Source organism: Seriola dumerili, unplaced genomic scaffold (genome assembly GCF_002260705.1).
Source record: "Seriola dumerili isolate Sdu_G_001 unplaced genomic scaffold, Sdu_1.0 BDQW01000068.1, whole genome shotgun sequence".
Lineage (NCBI taxonomy): Eukaryota > Metazoa > Chordata > Actinopteri > Carangiformes > Carangidae > Seriola > Seriola dumerili.
The window spans coordinates 12454991-12467657 of record NW_019174323.1 but is presented as its reverse complement, the minus strand read 5'-3'; the positions used below and the strand labels follow the sequence as shown (position 1 = coordinate 12467657).

Sequence of the window (12667 nt, the reverse complement as noted above, 5' to 3'; positions counted from 1 at the left end):
CTGGTGGGTCTGCAGCTCAGCGGCCCCCTTCACACATTTATCAGTGTGTTTGCTCAGGGGATGTCCCCTAATCTTCACACACTGATCTCTGAGCAAAGCCTATACAGAGCCCCAACAGGCTGGGATGAAAGTGACCCTGTCCACTGTCACAGCCTTGCTAATTCCTCCATGGTTAAACCTGAATTTTATTATTAAAGCCGTCAGGGGTCATCTATGGATCTGTGTGTGTGGGGCTGAATCGCTCTGTGGGTGGCATGGCCCTGATAATATAAACTAAATTCTAAATCATAATCAGATGTTTCTCTGAACAAGCCTGCTACTGATGAACATATCATTGTCCTTAAGTATCAGCCCAAAAATGTTATCAGTGACATAGAAAATATTTGCAATACTTTGGCACATACTTTCACAATCCTTAGTTTTCAGGACTAACAATTTCAGTTGATCACAGTTTATCGTCCTAGTGCTTCAAATAATTTGTCAAAAAGTCTATCTATCTATCTATCTATCTATCTATCTATCTATCTATCTATCTATCTATCTATCTATCTATCTATCTATCTATCTATCTATCTATCTATCTATCTAGTCAGTCTTTCTTTTCAGTGAACGCTTACACTAGTGTCATTTTGAGGTCTGTATAAACTCTTGGTTGTAGAGCGCCATCTACTGGTGATTACTTTGTGTTGTGCTGCTCTTCCCCGTCACACATAGTAGATGCTGTAAATTTATAGATATAGTATAAAAAGCAGGTTAAGGCAATATTTTTAAGAATACAATTTTGTTCACGCTGGGAAATCACAAATGTAAACACGTATTGTTTACACAGTTTCAATGATACTGACATTCATTGTATGTTCACTTCGTGTATTTTCTAGGATAGTCAGTTTATTCTAGGTGCTAGCTGGCCATTGATTGACTGAGGAACGAGAAAAAAACGTCCTTTCGGCTTCCGTCAACGTCGCGTAAGTCCTTGACGTCAGCATAACAACAACCTGTCATGACAACTCGTATATGGGAAAAAATAATCGGTTAAGATTTGATATCAAATTATATAAAATCCGTTTCATCTGTATGTGACACCGCCTCTATAAGGTAAGGGTTGGAAACCGCGGATGTCAGAAACAAACCCTGACTTGCATGGGAATAGCTAAAATAGAAGGTAATATAGGCGGTGTAGCACGTAAGCTAACCTAGCATTTGCCACTTTGTGTTTTCTGAGGTTGCCTAGCGGCGTAGAGGTAAATGTTGCGATAAATGCTAAATAGACTTTTTCAGGCCCATAATAGCTATAGTCCAAACTTTCCAATCATCTCCTCGTTGAATTTGTAATTTTGTGACCGTAGTGTGAGCAGAATCGTGCCCTTATTAGTGAACTGCCCGGCGAAGCGTTAATCGACAACATAGCTTACGATGCTAGCTCAGCTAACTGGCTAACATCTGAGCACCGATCTCTTGTTTGCTGTTAACTAAAGTTAGCAACGTTGTCACGATGTCTCTGTGGTTGCTGCTGAAGCAGATGTTACTGACCGAAATATTAATAATATTTTAACGTAGCTTGTATAAAACATTTAACTACCAATGTGTACCAGTGGTATAGCGTTACAGTGAAAAGCCTTGCACAAACGGAAGGGACCGTGAGTGTGTAATGTTTTTTCTGATTGCTGGCTGATCGCGGTTACTGCTGATGTCCGTCACACGAATAGTTAAATCGCCGACATTGTAGCCACCTCGCTGTATTTCACAGCTGTGAACACTGTCGGAGAATTAAACGGTTGCCCTTTCGGGTTGCATCGCGGACTGCACCTAATTCGCCCAAGACGCGCATTGCAGGTGCATTGCAGCGAATGCATCCCTCTGAATGTTGACTTAACTTTTCATGCATTGTGTCTCTGGTCTAGTGTGTGAGATCCAGGAGGGACAGGGCATTCTTGAACCTGTCAGATTAGCCAGCCGAAGAGACGGGGAACAGGATAGGGAAGCAGGGCGAGGCGGGCCCCGCGGAGCCGGCGGAGAAAATGGCCGGCAGCCCGGAGAAGAGTTCCACCGCTCAGGAGCTGAAAGAACAGGGGAACCGGCTGTTCCTCTGCCGCAAGTACCAGGAGGCTGCTACATGCTACAGCAAAGCCATTGTGAGGAACTGTCATTGGAATAGAAATAGTACCATTAGCAGATTGACACCTTCTTCACCAAACCATTGTAATGTCTTTATTAGAAAAATGGAATGGATGAATTTTCCTCTCAATGTACAGTGCTATAATATTAACGTGCATGTGTATTATCTATGTATGTTCTGTCTCCCAGAACCGTAATCCATCTGTGGCAGTGTACTACACCAACAGAGCTCTCTGCCATGTGAAGCTGCAGCAGCATGACAAGGCTCTGGCAGACTGTAAGCATGCACTGGAGCTTGACAGCCAGTCAGTCAAGGCCCACTTTTTTTTGGGCCAGTGTCACCTGGAGCTGGAGAACTACGATGAGGCCATTGGCAACCTGCAGAAAGGTCAGAACAACCTCCTAAAAGTGTATAAAAGCAGCATGCTAATGTGTTAATCATGTACCACTTAATTTATGTTCAAGTCTAATAGTTTGCTTCTTCATAACCAATTTCTGCTGTCAGTGGTCTCAGTGATCCTAGAATCAGCTGTAACTTTTTCAAATCAGTATTGATTGTAATAATCAAATTGACAATACAGTTGCTCTTATTCAGATCTGCAGGGATATATTACAATATGCTTTATCAGGGTTTCTATCATTGTAATTACAATATTCTATAGTGAAAGGTATTGAAAGTTTTATAAATGTACATCACTGACATTTTAATTGCAAACCACTGTTGCTGTATTGATGTTTTTTCTTTACAGCATATAACCTGGCAAAAGAACAGAGGCTGAATTTTGGAGATGACATCCCTAGCGCCTTGCGCATTGCCAAGAAGAAACGCTGGAACAGCATTGAGGAGAAGCGCATCAACCAGGAGAATGAGTTGCATGCTTATTTGACCAAACTCATTCTGGCTGAGAAGGAAAGGTGGGGGTAGCAATCAAATATCCACCATGGCTATTTGTTTGATAATGATCTTTTGATGATTATTGCTAATCACTGAGAGAGTTTGTCATGTGGGTTTCATTATTATTTTGTTCTGGATGGAGCTGTAATTTTAATGACTTTGTGCATTTGTGCAGAGAACTAGAAGAATACAAAGAAAAACAGGACGACAATCAAAATGGAGGCGATACCGCCAAGATTGCATCAAAACACGTACGTTTTTGCAAATGTTTTGGACTTATTTGGCTGTGATGCATTTAATGAACAAATATAGTAATTATATATTTCAATGTGCACTTGAATTTTCATGAATATGTCTGAATATTTGTATTACATGTCACATTTTGGTAACATTTGGAAATGTGACCTACGTAGGACAAGTATCTGATGGACATGGATGAGCTCTTCTCGCAAGTTGATGAGAAAAGAAAAGTAAGCATGAACATTTTATTCATTCACTCAGTTATTTGCCATGTCATGATTTGCTACACCCACTTATTCCTGTTATAAGAGGACTGGAGGTAATCCCATAATGAATTGGGCAAAAAGCAGGTAAACATCCTGGGTTGTTCACCAGTCCATCACAAGGCTACCAAACAGACGGGCACACATTGATTACATTCGCCCACAGGAATTCGTCCTTATTACAGTCCACACCCACATCACACTATCTTCTCTGATCGTTGACATAGCAACAACAGAAATAGACTTAGACACACATACCCTCTTTCAGATTTGTGTACAGATATGTTGGCATATCTCAAATGTATTTGGAAAAATAAAATATAAGTAAAATGTATTTACTTGGTTTGAGGACATTCTCTCTGTCCTCTTCCTGTGCTGTACATTCAACCTACACGTGATCGCTAACTGACTACATACATGTTAAAAATGCACCTATACTATAGACAAACAGTTGTGTGTTATTTTCCGCCCAAGCTGTTTCTCTGGTAACCATCTCCGTTTGTTTGCCAAGGCTTGTAGTGATTAATTATCTTTGCTATAGATAGGTGTCGACTTGACTGAGGTAGTTGTTATGTAATTGTCAGTTGAAATGACAACGCACTGACAGCCTGCAGGGTGTTCCTCTTCTGTATGTGTTAGAAGGTGTAAGGGCTTCAGTGTAGAGCTAGCAAGTCCTGATGAAAGAAATACTGACATCATTTTGATATAGTGCCTTGATTTTAGTTTGATGATATTTTTAGTATCAGCACTGGCGCTTTCGTGCAACATTTAATCTAAACTGGGAGTGGGTGGTGTTGTTTCAAGAGGAAAAACATCAATGTGAATATGATTTTTGTTATTAAAGTGTAACAAACCATGTAAGACCAGAGAAAGAAAACATTTAAGCCACATCACGGTATCATGGTGGCAATTATCATATATCCATATATCTCTTAGCATTACCTCAGCGTGACTGTTGGTGTGTTTTGTTGTCCGTTCAGAAACGGGAGATCCCAGATTACCTGTGTGGGAAGATCAGTTTTGAGCTGATGAGGGAGCCCTGCATCACACCCAGTGGAATCACCTATGATCGCAAGGACATTGAAGAGCACCTACAGGTAAACTGTTGTTATCTCAGAGCTTAATAACCTGCATATGACCGCTGATTTTGTAATCTTGAGGCCTTTAGTTCATAAACCCCTGTTACATAAACACCTTACTCAGAAGTTCATGACTTTTACAGTAAACAACCAAATTAAGTAAATATTTGTTTAGATAATCATTAATATGGTAAGCGATACCTTGAATCCAGCAGTGCTGCCTTTTTTGGTGCTTTTATGAAGAACACTGAACGCACTAAAACCATTAATTGATTATTAATGTGTTTAGATTTTTATAAAACATGTATCATGACTAATTCCTAATTTATACCACTGAAATATTTTACTTTGAAAAACATCGGTCTGAATTTATGAATTTGTCAGTCAATTTCAAAAATTTTATTTCCAGTGTATATATTTGTGGAGAGATGATGTATGACTAAATTACATTGTGCCCAAATACATTTGAATATTGCGCATTTGTAGTTTTTATGTGAGTGTCTTTGGTCAAGCTAAAAAGAACATATTATAATATTGTGTGATTGTCCCCAATGTGTAAAATATGTCAAATTTGTATATATTTCTGTATAAAATTCAGCCATAGATAGTAACTCTAACATTTAACCTACTCTCTCTATAGCGAGTGGGTCATTTTGACCCCGTCACCAGGAGTCCCCTGACCCAGGATCAGCTGATCCCGAACCTGGCCATGAAGGAAGTCATCGATGCCTTTATCCAGGAGAACGGCTGGGTGGAGGACTACTGAAGGGACGCCCACCTCCCATTTCTCCATCATACCCCCCGATACTCGACACAAAGCCTGGACAACACAAGACTTTAGAGAACAGATCACCCCTTGCCTGGATATGTACTTAACACAAGCGGGAAAAGCCACACTATGGACGACCAAATGGGAGCCATGTATCTCGGTCTGCCTCTCCTCCCCACATTTTATCTTTGCTGTAAAACTTCCTGCTCCAACTCTCTGAGGCTCGGTGTTCATGGCCTGCTGCTCCCTTTAAAACCCCTTTTCATTCTGCTTTTTCTGTACCTTCCCTCGTAACTCTTTATCCTCTTCCTCTCTGTCATGCTGTTTCTAGTCTCTAAGCTTGACTCCTTTCTTTACTCAAAATAAGGGGCCATGTTCTCAGGTCTCTTCTTGCCCCCCCCTCCCTCTCCCTCTCTCATTCTCTCTTTCTTTCTCTTTCTCTGAGTGCCACAATCCTTGGAAAGCATCAGCATTACACTCCAGTGTTTCACAGATGCCACCAATTGAAAAAAAATCTACATTTTGGTGGTAGAATTCATTAAGACTTTGGCCTTTTATTTGGCGTTTACTCCAGTGTTTCATAATTTTTTCTTTTAAGTGTGGAGCATTTGCTGACTTCTTAATGTACATTTGCTGAAGTGGTAACTAAAATGCCAAAACCCTATTCTCAACAAGGGTCAGTAGTTTGTATGCAAGTTTTACATAATGATTGAAATATAGTAAACGGTAAAGTGTGTCACTGAACATTTTAACCTGAGTCAACTGGCATGAATGTGGCGCTGCAAACATGCCCAACCATGTCACCATACTGTAAGACTGAGTAGATTATGTTTTGTTTTTTTTTCTTCGCATATCAATCACATCCCTTTCAGACAATTGAGCTAAGTTGAATGTATGCATAATATACTCTTTAGGTTTGACCTACTGTAATTCAAAATGTTTTTTATCAGGACTGTAAGGATTTCATGAAAACCAGCCTTGAACTGGATACAGATAATGAATGGAAATGACTGCTACATACAAAAAAAAGTTTTGACATTGCTGGATATCAATCGAAAATGTTGAAATGAATTGTGATAGATGACATCAGCTGTTTGAGTTGATGCAAAAATCTACTTTGAGGAATGATCTGTGCTGTCTGTGTCGTTCGTAAAAACAAAAAATGTGCTCGGACATTGTGTTTGGCTGGTGCTGTTTGTCTGCAAATGACAGTGGACGCTCACATCAAGCATGAAGTGAATTATCTTTTCTGTTGCAAAAACAAGAGGATGGTCGTTATTTTGCTCACCATTTTGCTGTTAATTTTATGCACCTTCTCCCAGTGTCACAGTTATAAAGACAATGGTTGCAACAGCTTATATAAACCAGTCATCAGTGTGAAACTAACTTTTTAAGTTTTGGAATTTCCCCGTTAGAAGGATTTGAGGTTCACTAGCATCACTATACCAACCTCCTCTGTCACAAATGCTGGAAGAGTTGCGACCATCTTATCTCATCCATACCTCAGTCCAAATTTTTTGCATGCTGGTTCGCTGGCATTCTCTGTACAACACATTCTCAGTTCCGTGCTCTTAGTTTACAGGTATTTCTGCTGAATGTGCGTCTATGGTGAATTAGGCCTGTTGGCGGTTCGTGTTGGGGTGCAGGCAGTGTAAATAATTTGCTGGTGTATCTCAGATTTTATTTCTTGACAAAATAGGGTTCTTTTTTTTTTCTTGAGAAATCCTAGAGCTTGAGAAACTGTATTAAATGTAGATATGTTGATAACATAAATGCCTGGTTCAGTTTTCATTTGTCCCGATTAAACCATGAACTTTGAGTTTTTTGTGGTGTTTCTGACATTAGATCATCATTAAAGAGATACCAAGTATGACGGCAATTCTGCTGCTCATTGGAAATCTATTAACAGGAATCAGATGGTCTCCAGCATATAAATAACAAAATAAAAGCTCTGCAGTACAATTCATGACATGAGCCCTGCAGTAAATACAAATTTTGATAAACCTAATATTGTCAGATTATCAGAGACATCTGACTTGACTTTTATTTTTTGATTTCATAGTTTGATACAAACAAAAAATCCCATGAACTGTTTTTGAGTCAGTAATATGGGTCTTCATCTGTCAAATGTTCCTGTGTTCATTCATTTTTCCTGCATTAAGGGTTTTTACATATTTCTTCCTGCCATATTACATCAGTTTTCCCAGTGTCTGCTTTTCAGGTAGCAATGCATCTTTAAGGATCTATACTGTGTTTTTTTTTTGAAAATTTTTAGATCTGCATTAAAGCAAATTTGACTTAACCTCTGTAGCCAAGCCTGACCGATAAATGAGCTGGGCTGATATATCTATTAGTTTATCGCAGATATTTTAGTATTGGTGTATATGTTAACTAATAATTAACAAGATGTAACAATGTACAGATGTAAAATGTGCCACTTTCAGGTGCACATCTTATTCATGCAATTATGTGAAAATATGTGATTAGCAAATTTATCAGCCTGAAAAATCCTGTACCAATGTGTAGCTGAACAGACTAAAACTTCAAACTTTGCGTCCTTGAAATGGCCATCAGTTGAAAACTTTCAAGGTTAAGCAATTTATTTCTATTGCAGGTGTTTCTATAATTTTGTCCACTCCCACTGTGTCACTGTTAGAAACATACTTTCCTAAGATATGAGGTTGGGTTAAACAAATGCATTTTTTCATCTTGACCTTATGATATTTAAAGCCTCACATGCATGTGAAATAATATGTACTGATGTATATAAAGGGTAATAAGTCTCACAATCCTGCTGATTCTTTGAATGGGTACGGACAATGTTGCTGCTGAGCTTCTCAAATGTCAATTTTCAAAGCTGTGACTAGCAGAAATGAAGCTTTAGATGCCTCCATTCATATTGGGGTGCCATCAAGAATCTCAGCGACATATCTCAACATAAACTACAAGAATCTCTGCACATGGATCAGATCAGATCTTTAATGTAAACGCCTAAACTCATCATGCTCATCATGCGATAACGACACACACAAACATAGGTGAAATAGTGTGTGTCTGCATCAGTCACATGCACAGGACAGCGTCACTCAGGCCTCACACACCAGGCCTATTGTCAGAGCATCCGTTGAAGAGCTGACGTCATGCCCTGTGCTAGGAGGGAAGAGGACTGGGCACCGGCTCATTAGCAAGTGGGACTGAGTAAGCAACATCGACGAACGACAACACAACATTAAAATGGTAAGAAAAGATGTTTCCCCTCGTAACTTTTTACTTAATTTGACCTTTGATGTGACTGAAGTGTTCAATAATCAATATCGCTTTGGGGTTGTTGTCAGGTGATGGCTGATCATGGATGTTCTGTGTGTGTTTGCAGAAGTTTGCTGTGGTTCTGCTTAGTGTCCTTGGATTATCTTGGAGTTTCTCCGTAGGCACACAAGGTAGGAGTTCAAGAACAAAATGTCATTAGAAAAAATGTTAATTTTGATTTGGTTTGTGCACATGTTCAATTTTCAAAAGTGTATGTTTTCCCATCCTGATCAAGATTTGGTGTCTCCTTCATTCTCTCTTTCTTGTCTGTGTTGCTACAGTTGGTCTCAGTGACAAAGTCCTGGTCTTCCCTTATGAGACGGACTTCAGCTTCGTGGCCCTGATCCCGCAGAAGGAGATGGGGCTGAGAGCCTTCACGCTCTGCATGCGTGTGGCCACTGAGCTGCCAGAAGACCGGCAGATCATCCTGTTCGCCTACCGCACAGCTGACTATGATGAACTCAACGTGTGGCGCGAGAGGGATGGACGCATCTCTTTTTACCTGAGTGGTGACGGTGTCTTCTTTCACCTGCCACCCCTCACCACCTTCCGCATCAGCCTCTGCCTTACCTGGGAGTCTCGCACTGGCCTCACTGCTTTTTGGGTGGAAGGGAAGCGGAGCACCTACCAGGTCTACAAACCTGGGCACACCATCCGTCCAAACGGCAGCATCCTCCTGGGGCAGGACCCAGACAAGCACCTGGGGGGTTTAGAAGCCGCACAGAGCTTTGTAGGGGAGGTGACCGATCTGAATATGTGGGACTTTGTGCTGTCTAGGAGCATGATCCAGGCCTGGCACTATGGGCACAAGGTCCCCAAGGGAAACATCTTTGACTGGGCCACTATTGAGTATGAGCTGAACGGAAACGTGATGGTGGTGGATGATGACTGACTCGGTGTGGAGCTGCTTGCAGAGAGGGATGAGGCTTTAAAGATTTGTGTTGGACTGATACTGATATGTGTGATTGTCTTTCTTAGATTCAGTGTTTTTTTATGTTAGGGCCCTTCAACTGTTCCTAAAAGATCAACAGAAGAAAGCAGGAGTGTTTGGGACATTCACTGTCTCCTGTAACTAAATAGTATCCTATAACTCTTTTCACAAATGCACAGAAGTCTGCTGTCTTAATGCATTCACTCAAATATTTTGCTGCATGGTAACTCTCAGTCATTCCTCTAAAGTCATACTAGTCTTTGTTTCTCAAAGCTTCATCCCGTGATTGTTGTCGGAGCAGACTGGTAAAGATCAAGCACAAAATGTTGATGTGCCACATGCATCCATAGGGTGGCAGTCTGCACTAGTTCACATCAAAAAAAAAAAACTTGTGTCAGAGCTTCATCATACATGCATCCACTGATGTGATGTGGCATACTTATTGCTTATTAACTGAGGCCACGAATAACTGATTAAAATGTTAAGAAAAATGATCGATTGCTGCAATTCAAATAAATTTAATCTGTTGTTATGTTTATATATGTTTGATATCAGCTTACATTACCATTCACACTATAGTGCGTTTAAAAGCAAATCACAATAGAGATGACACATATAAAACAGTGCAACTATCAGTTTAGAATTCAATTTTGTTTTTTTTTGGTTAAAATTTGCATATTGTAATAAAAAGAAGTCCATTCAAAAACCTGCTATCACGCATTGAAAATTTGTCACCATTTGTTTTTGCAGGCCCAGTGATATTGATAATGAAAATATGAATGAGATATTAAAACAGCAAACTAGGGGGATGCATTATTCCTAGAGTAGACTTAATGATTTAACTGCACTGAGAGACAAATAGCAATTATCATGTTTAAAATCCATTGCCATAATGTTTGCCGTCGGTTACTGTACCCACTCATGAATTTTCCATGTTTCAGCTGATGTAAGAATGCTTTTGGGCCTGAAATATAATCTCGCCATGTGCATAACTAATAATGTTTGTAATTACAGAGAATATTTCGTCTTTGAACTCTGGCAGCTTCCTTTTCGTAATCATCTTTTTGACACATTTTCAAGAAAAAATAACTTGTGTACATAATTCCAACAAGGGAATAATTAGATTAATTTTTATTTATTGTGTCTTAATTGTAGAATTTTTTCTTTTTCTTTTATTTTTATGAATGTCACTCATTTGGCTGAAAGAGGGATGGGACACTCCCACTTTTCCATCATATTTTTACTAAGAAAGCACAACTTAATTTTGACTTATCCAGCTGTTTCTTTGATGCACATTCTAATTCTTTACAGATTTTTAATGCCTGTGCTCCACCTGTAAAATGTCATTTTTCAGAAGACATTTTTGAATTGGAGTGAAAGAGAAGCCATAATTTAAAGCTTCTGCACCCCGTCCTCGTGGGTCTTTTGTCTCCATATTTCCCAATTTCTCCACTGTGCTTGAGATAACCACGGCAAAGAAACATCATCAGATGGATATGTTACATGTTACTTGCAGAAATCAAGTCATATGGACTTGCTTCTCTAACAAAGGCCCCTCAGAATAAGCCCAAGGTCAGATCTTCTCCATCCAAGTGTAACACAGTAACCCTAAGTTCCTGTGTGCCGTCTCTGTTTGTCTCCATGACTCTGTGCACTCATCCTCCCTGCCTGCACCACCATTGTGACCTCCTTGCAGAGACGAGGGAGGAAGTTTCCAGTGCACACAGCCCATGCAGGCTCCCTTGAGGGTGGGAAAGTGCTGCGTTTCTAGTGTGTGTGTTTATTCTGACCAAATCACCCGTCGGCTCTCTCGCTGCAGCTAAATAAGGAGGAGGCAGGGCCAATGAGTTCTGACTGCGGGTCAGCAGCCAAATGTTCCACCTTCTTGGATGTTGCAATGCATCAATCCCAGTGCCCACTCACTGTGTGGTAACACCTTTGTGGACCATCTGCCCAAGCCTGGCCTCTCAGCCCTCTGGTACACACACACACACACACACACACACACACACACACACACGGTCTGTTATTTCCTTCTTTTTGCATCTCTGCCCAAAAGGGGCACTAATTCTTCATACATACATATACATGAAAAAATTAGAATGTATAAACTTAACTTTATTAAATCATTCTAGTGTTTTAGTGTTTCAGTGATTACAGTTTAAAAAGAATGTGCAGTAGTATTTTGTTAATCATATAACACCTTACAAAAAAAGAGACCAACATCATGTAGAAAGTAAATAGTTGATACAATTATTTTTTTGTTTTATTAACACTTGAAACCTTTTGATTTCATGACGATTGACTTTTGCAGACAGGTTGTATTCTGGGGCCACACACGCCTCTGTTTCTGCCCAAAAGAAGGACTGAACGTCCTCAACAGAAGGACACAATCAGTGGTCTCTTCACAGAGTGGATAATTATTCCCTCTGTGTCCCTGTATTGCATGTTTTATCCAACTGAGCAAACACTTGCAGGGCTCCTCGTCCCGCTTGCGGACAGGGCCGCTAGTGTGGGCCTGTGAGATCTGCATATTGGCCCATGGTGGTTTAGGCAGTCTGAGGTAAGGCGGTGCCACTGACTGTATGTCCATGCGTGTGGAGCTGGTGAAAATGTTTTCCACACGAGAGGAGATAGACGGCAAGAGGGAGCCCAGCGTGAGCCGGAGAGGGGAGACAGAAGGAGGGCCGTTCTGGATTCCTTCGAGCAACTCCAAATAGATTTCCAGGCAAAACATATTTGCATACGCAAGACAGTGCTACAAGCTATCTGACTGAACTGTGGCATGTGTGCATTGAACAGATGGATAATTTTTTTAGAGCTTTCTTGCAGAAATTTCAGCCCATTAAATTAAGATCTTGGGCATTTTTCATCCTGCTTTTGTTCATGAGGCCCACAAAGCATCATCCGGATGAAGCTGCTTTTGTTTCTTAAATGTAGTACATGACAGATGATCAGAGATTAATCAAAAACGATACAGGAAATATTTTAAACGAGTTAGCCCTCCTCCTCGATTTTTAATCGACTTCTTGGAGTCAGTGCATTAACAAAGCCGAGATATGTACAAAA

The 12667-nt window shown here is 40.2% G+C and overlaps 2 protein-coding genes across 2 annotated transcripts; both read left to right on the top strand.

Moving 5' to 3' along the window:
• Nucleotides 1-978: 978 nt before the first annotated feature.
• On the top strand, nt 979-7180 carry LOC111219852 (STIP1 homology and U box-containing protein 1-like). The gene is made up of 8 exons (XM_022742686.1): nt 979-1095; nt 1902-2132; nt 2305-2503; nt 2865-3030; nt 3186-3261; nt 3424-3480; nt 4494-4610; nt 5233-7180. The coding sequence occupies exons 2-8, from the start codon at nt 2019-2021 to the stop codon at nt 5356-5358; spliced, it is 855 nt and encodes a 284-aa protein (XP_022598407.1). The 5' UTR covers nt 979-1095; nt 1902-2018; the 3' UTR covers nt 5359-7180.
• A 1357-nt stretch (nt 7181-8537) lies between these two features.
• On the top strand, nt 8538-10631 carry LOC111219853 (pentraxin fusion protein-like). The gene is made up of 3 exons (XM_022742687.1): nt 8538-8598; nt 8735-8798; nt 8949-10631. Exons 1-3 carry the CDS (start codon nt 8596-8598, stop codon nt 9557-9559), a joined length of 678 nt encoding a protein of 225 aa, XP_022598408.1. The 5' UTR covers nt 8538-8595; the 3' UTR covers nt 9560-10631.
• The last annotated feature ends 2036 nt before the right edge of the window (nt 10632-12667 follow it).

Bases quoted from the DNA above. Each gene is read 5' to 3' on its own strand.
- LOC111219852 (XM_022742686.1), top strand. From the start codon at position 2,019: ATGGCCGGCAGCCCGGAGAAGAGTTCCACCGCTCAGGAGCTGAAAGAA. The intron at 2,504-2,864 runs GTCAGAACAACC...TTTTCTTTACAG, and splicing joins CATTGGCAACCTGCAGAAAG to CATATAACCTGGCAAAAGAA. The intron at 3,262-3,423 runs GTACGTTTTTGC...TGACCTACGTAG, and splicing joins CCAAGATTGCATCAAAACAC to GACAAGTATCTGATGGACAT.
- LOC111219853 (XM_022742687.1), top strand. The intron at 8,799-8,948 runs GTAGGAGTTCAA...GTGTTGCTACAG, and splicing joins TTTCTCCGTAGGCACACAAG to TTGGTCTCAGTGACAAAGTC.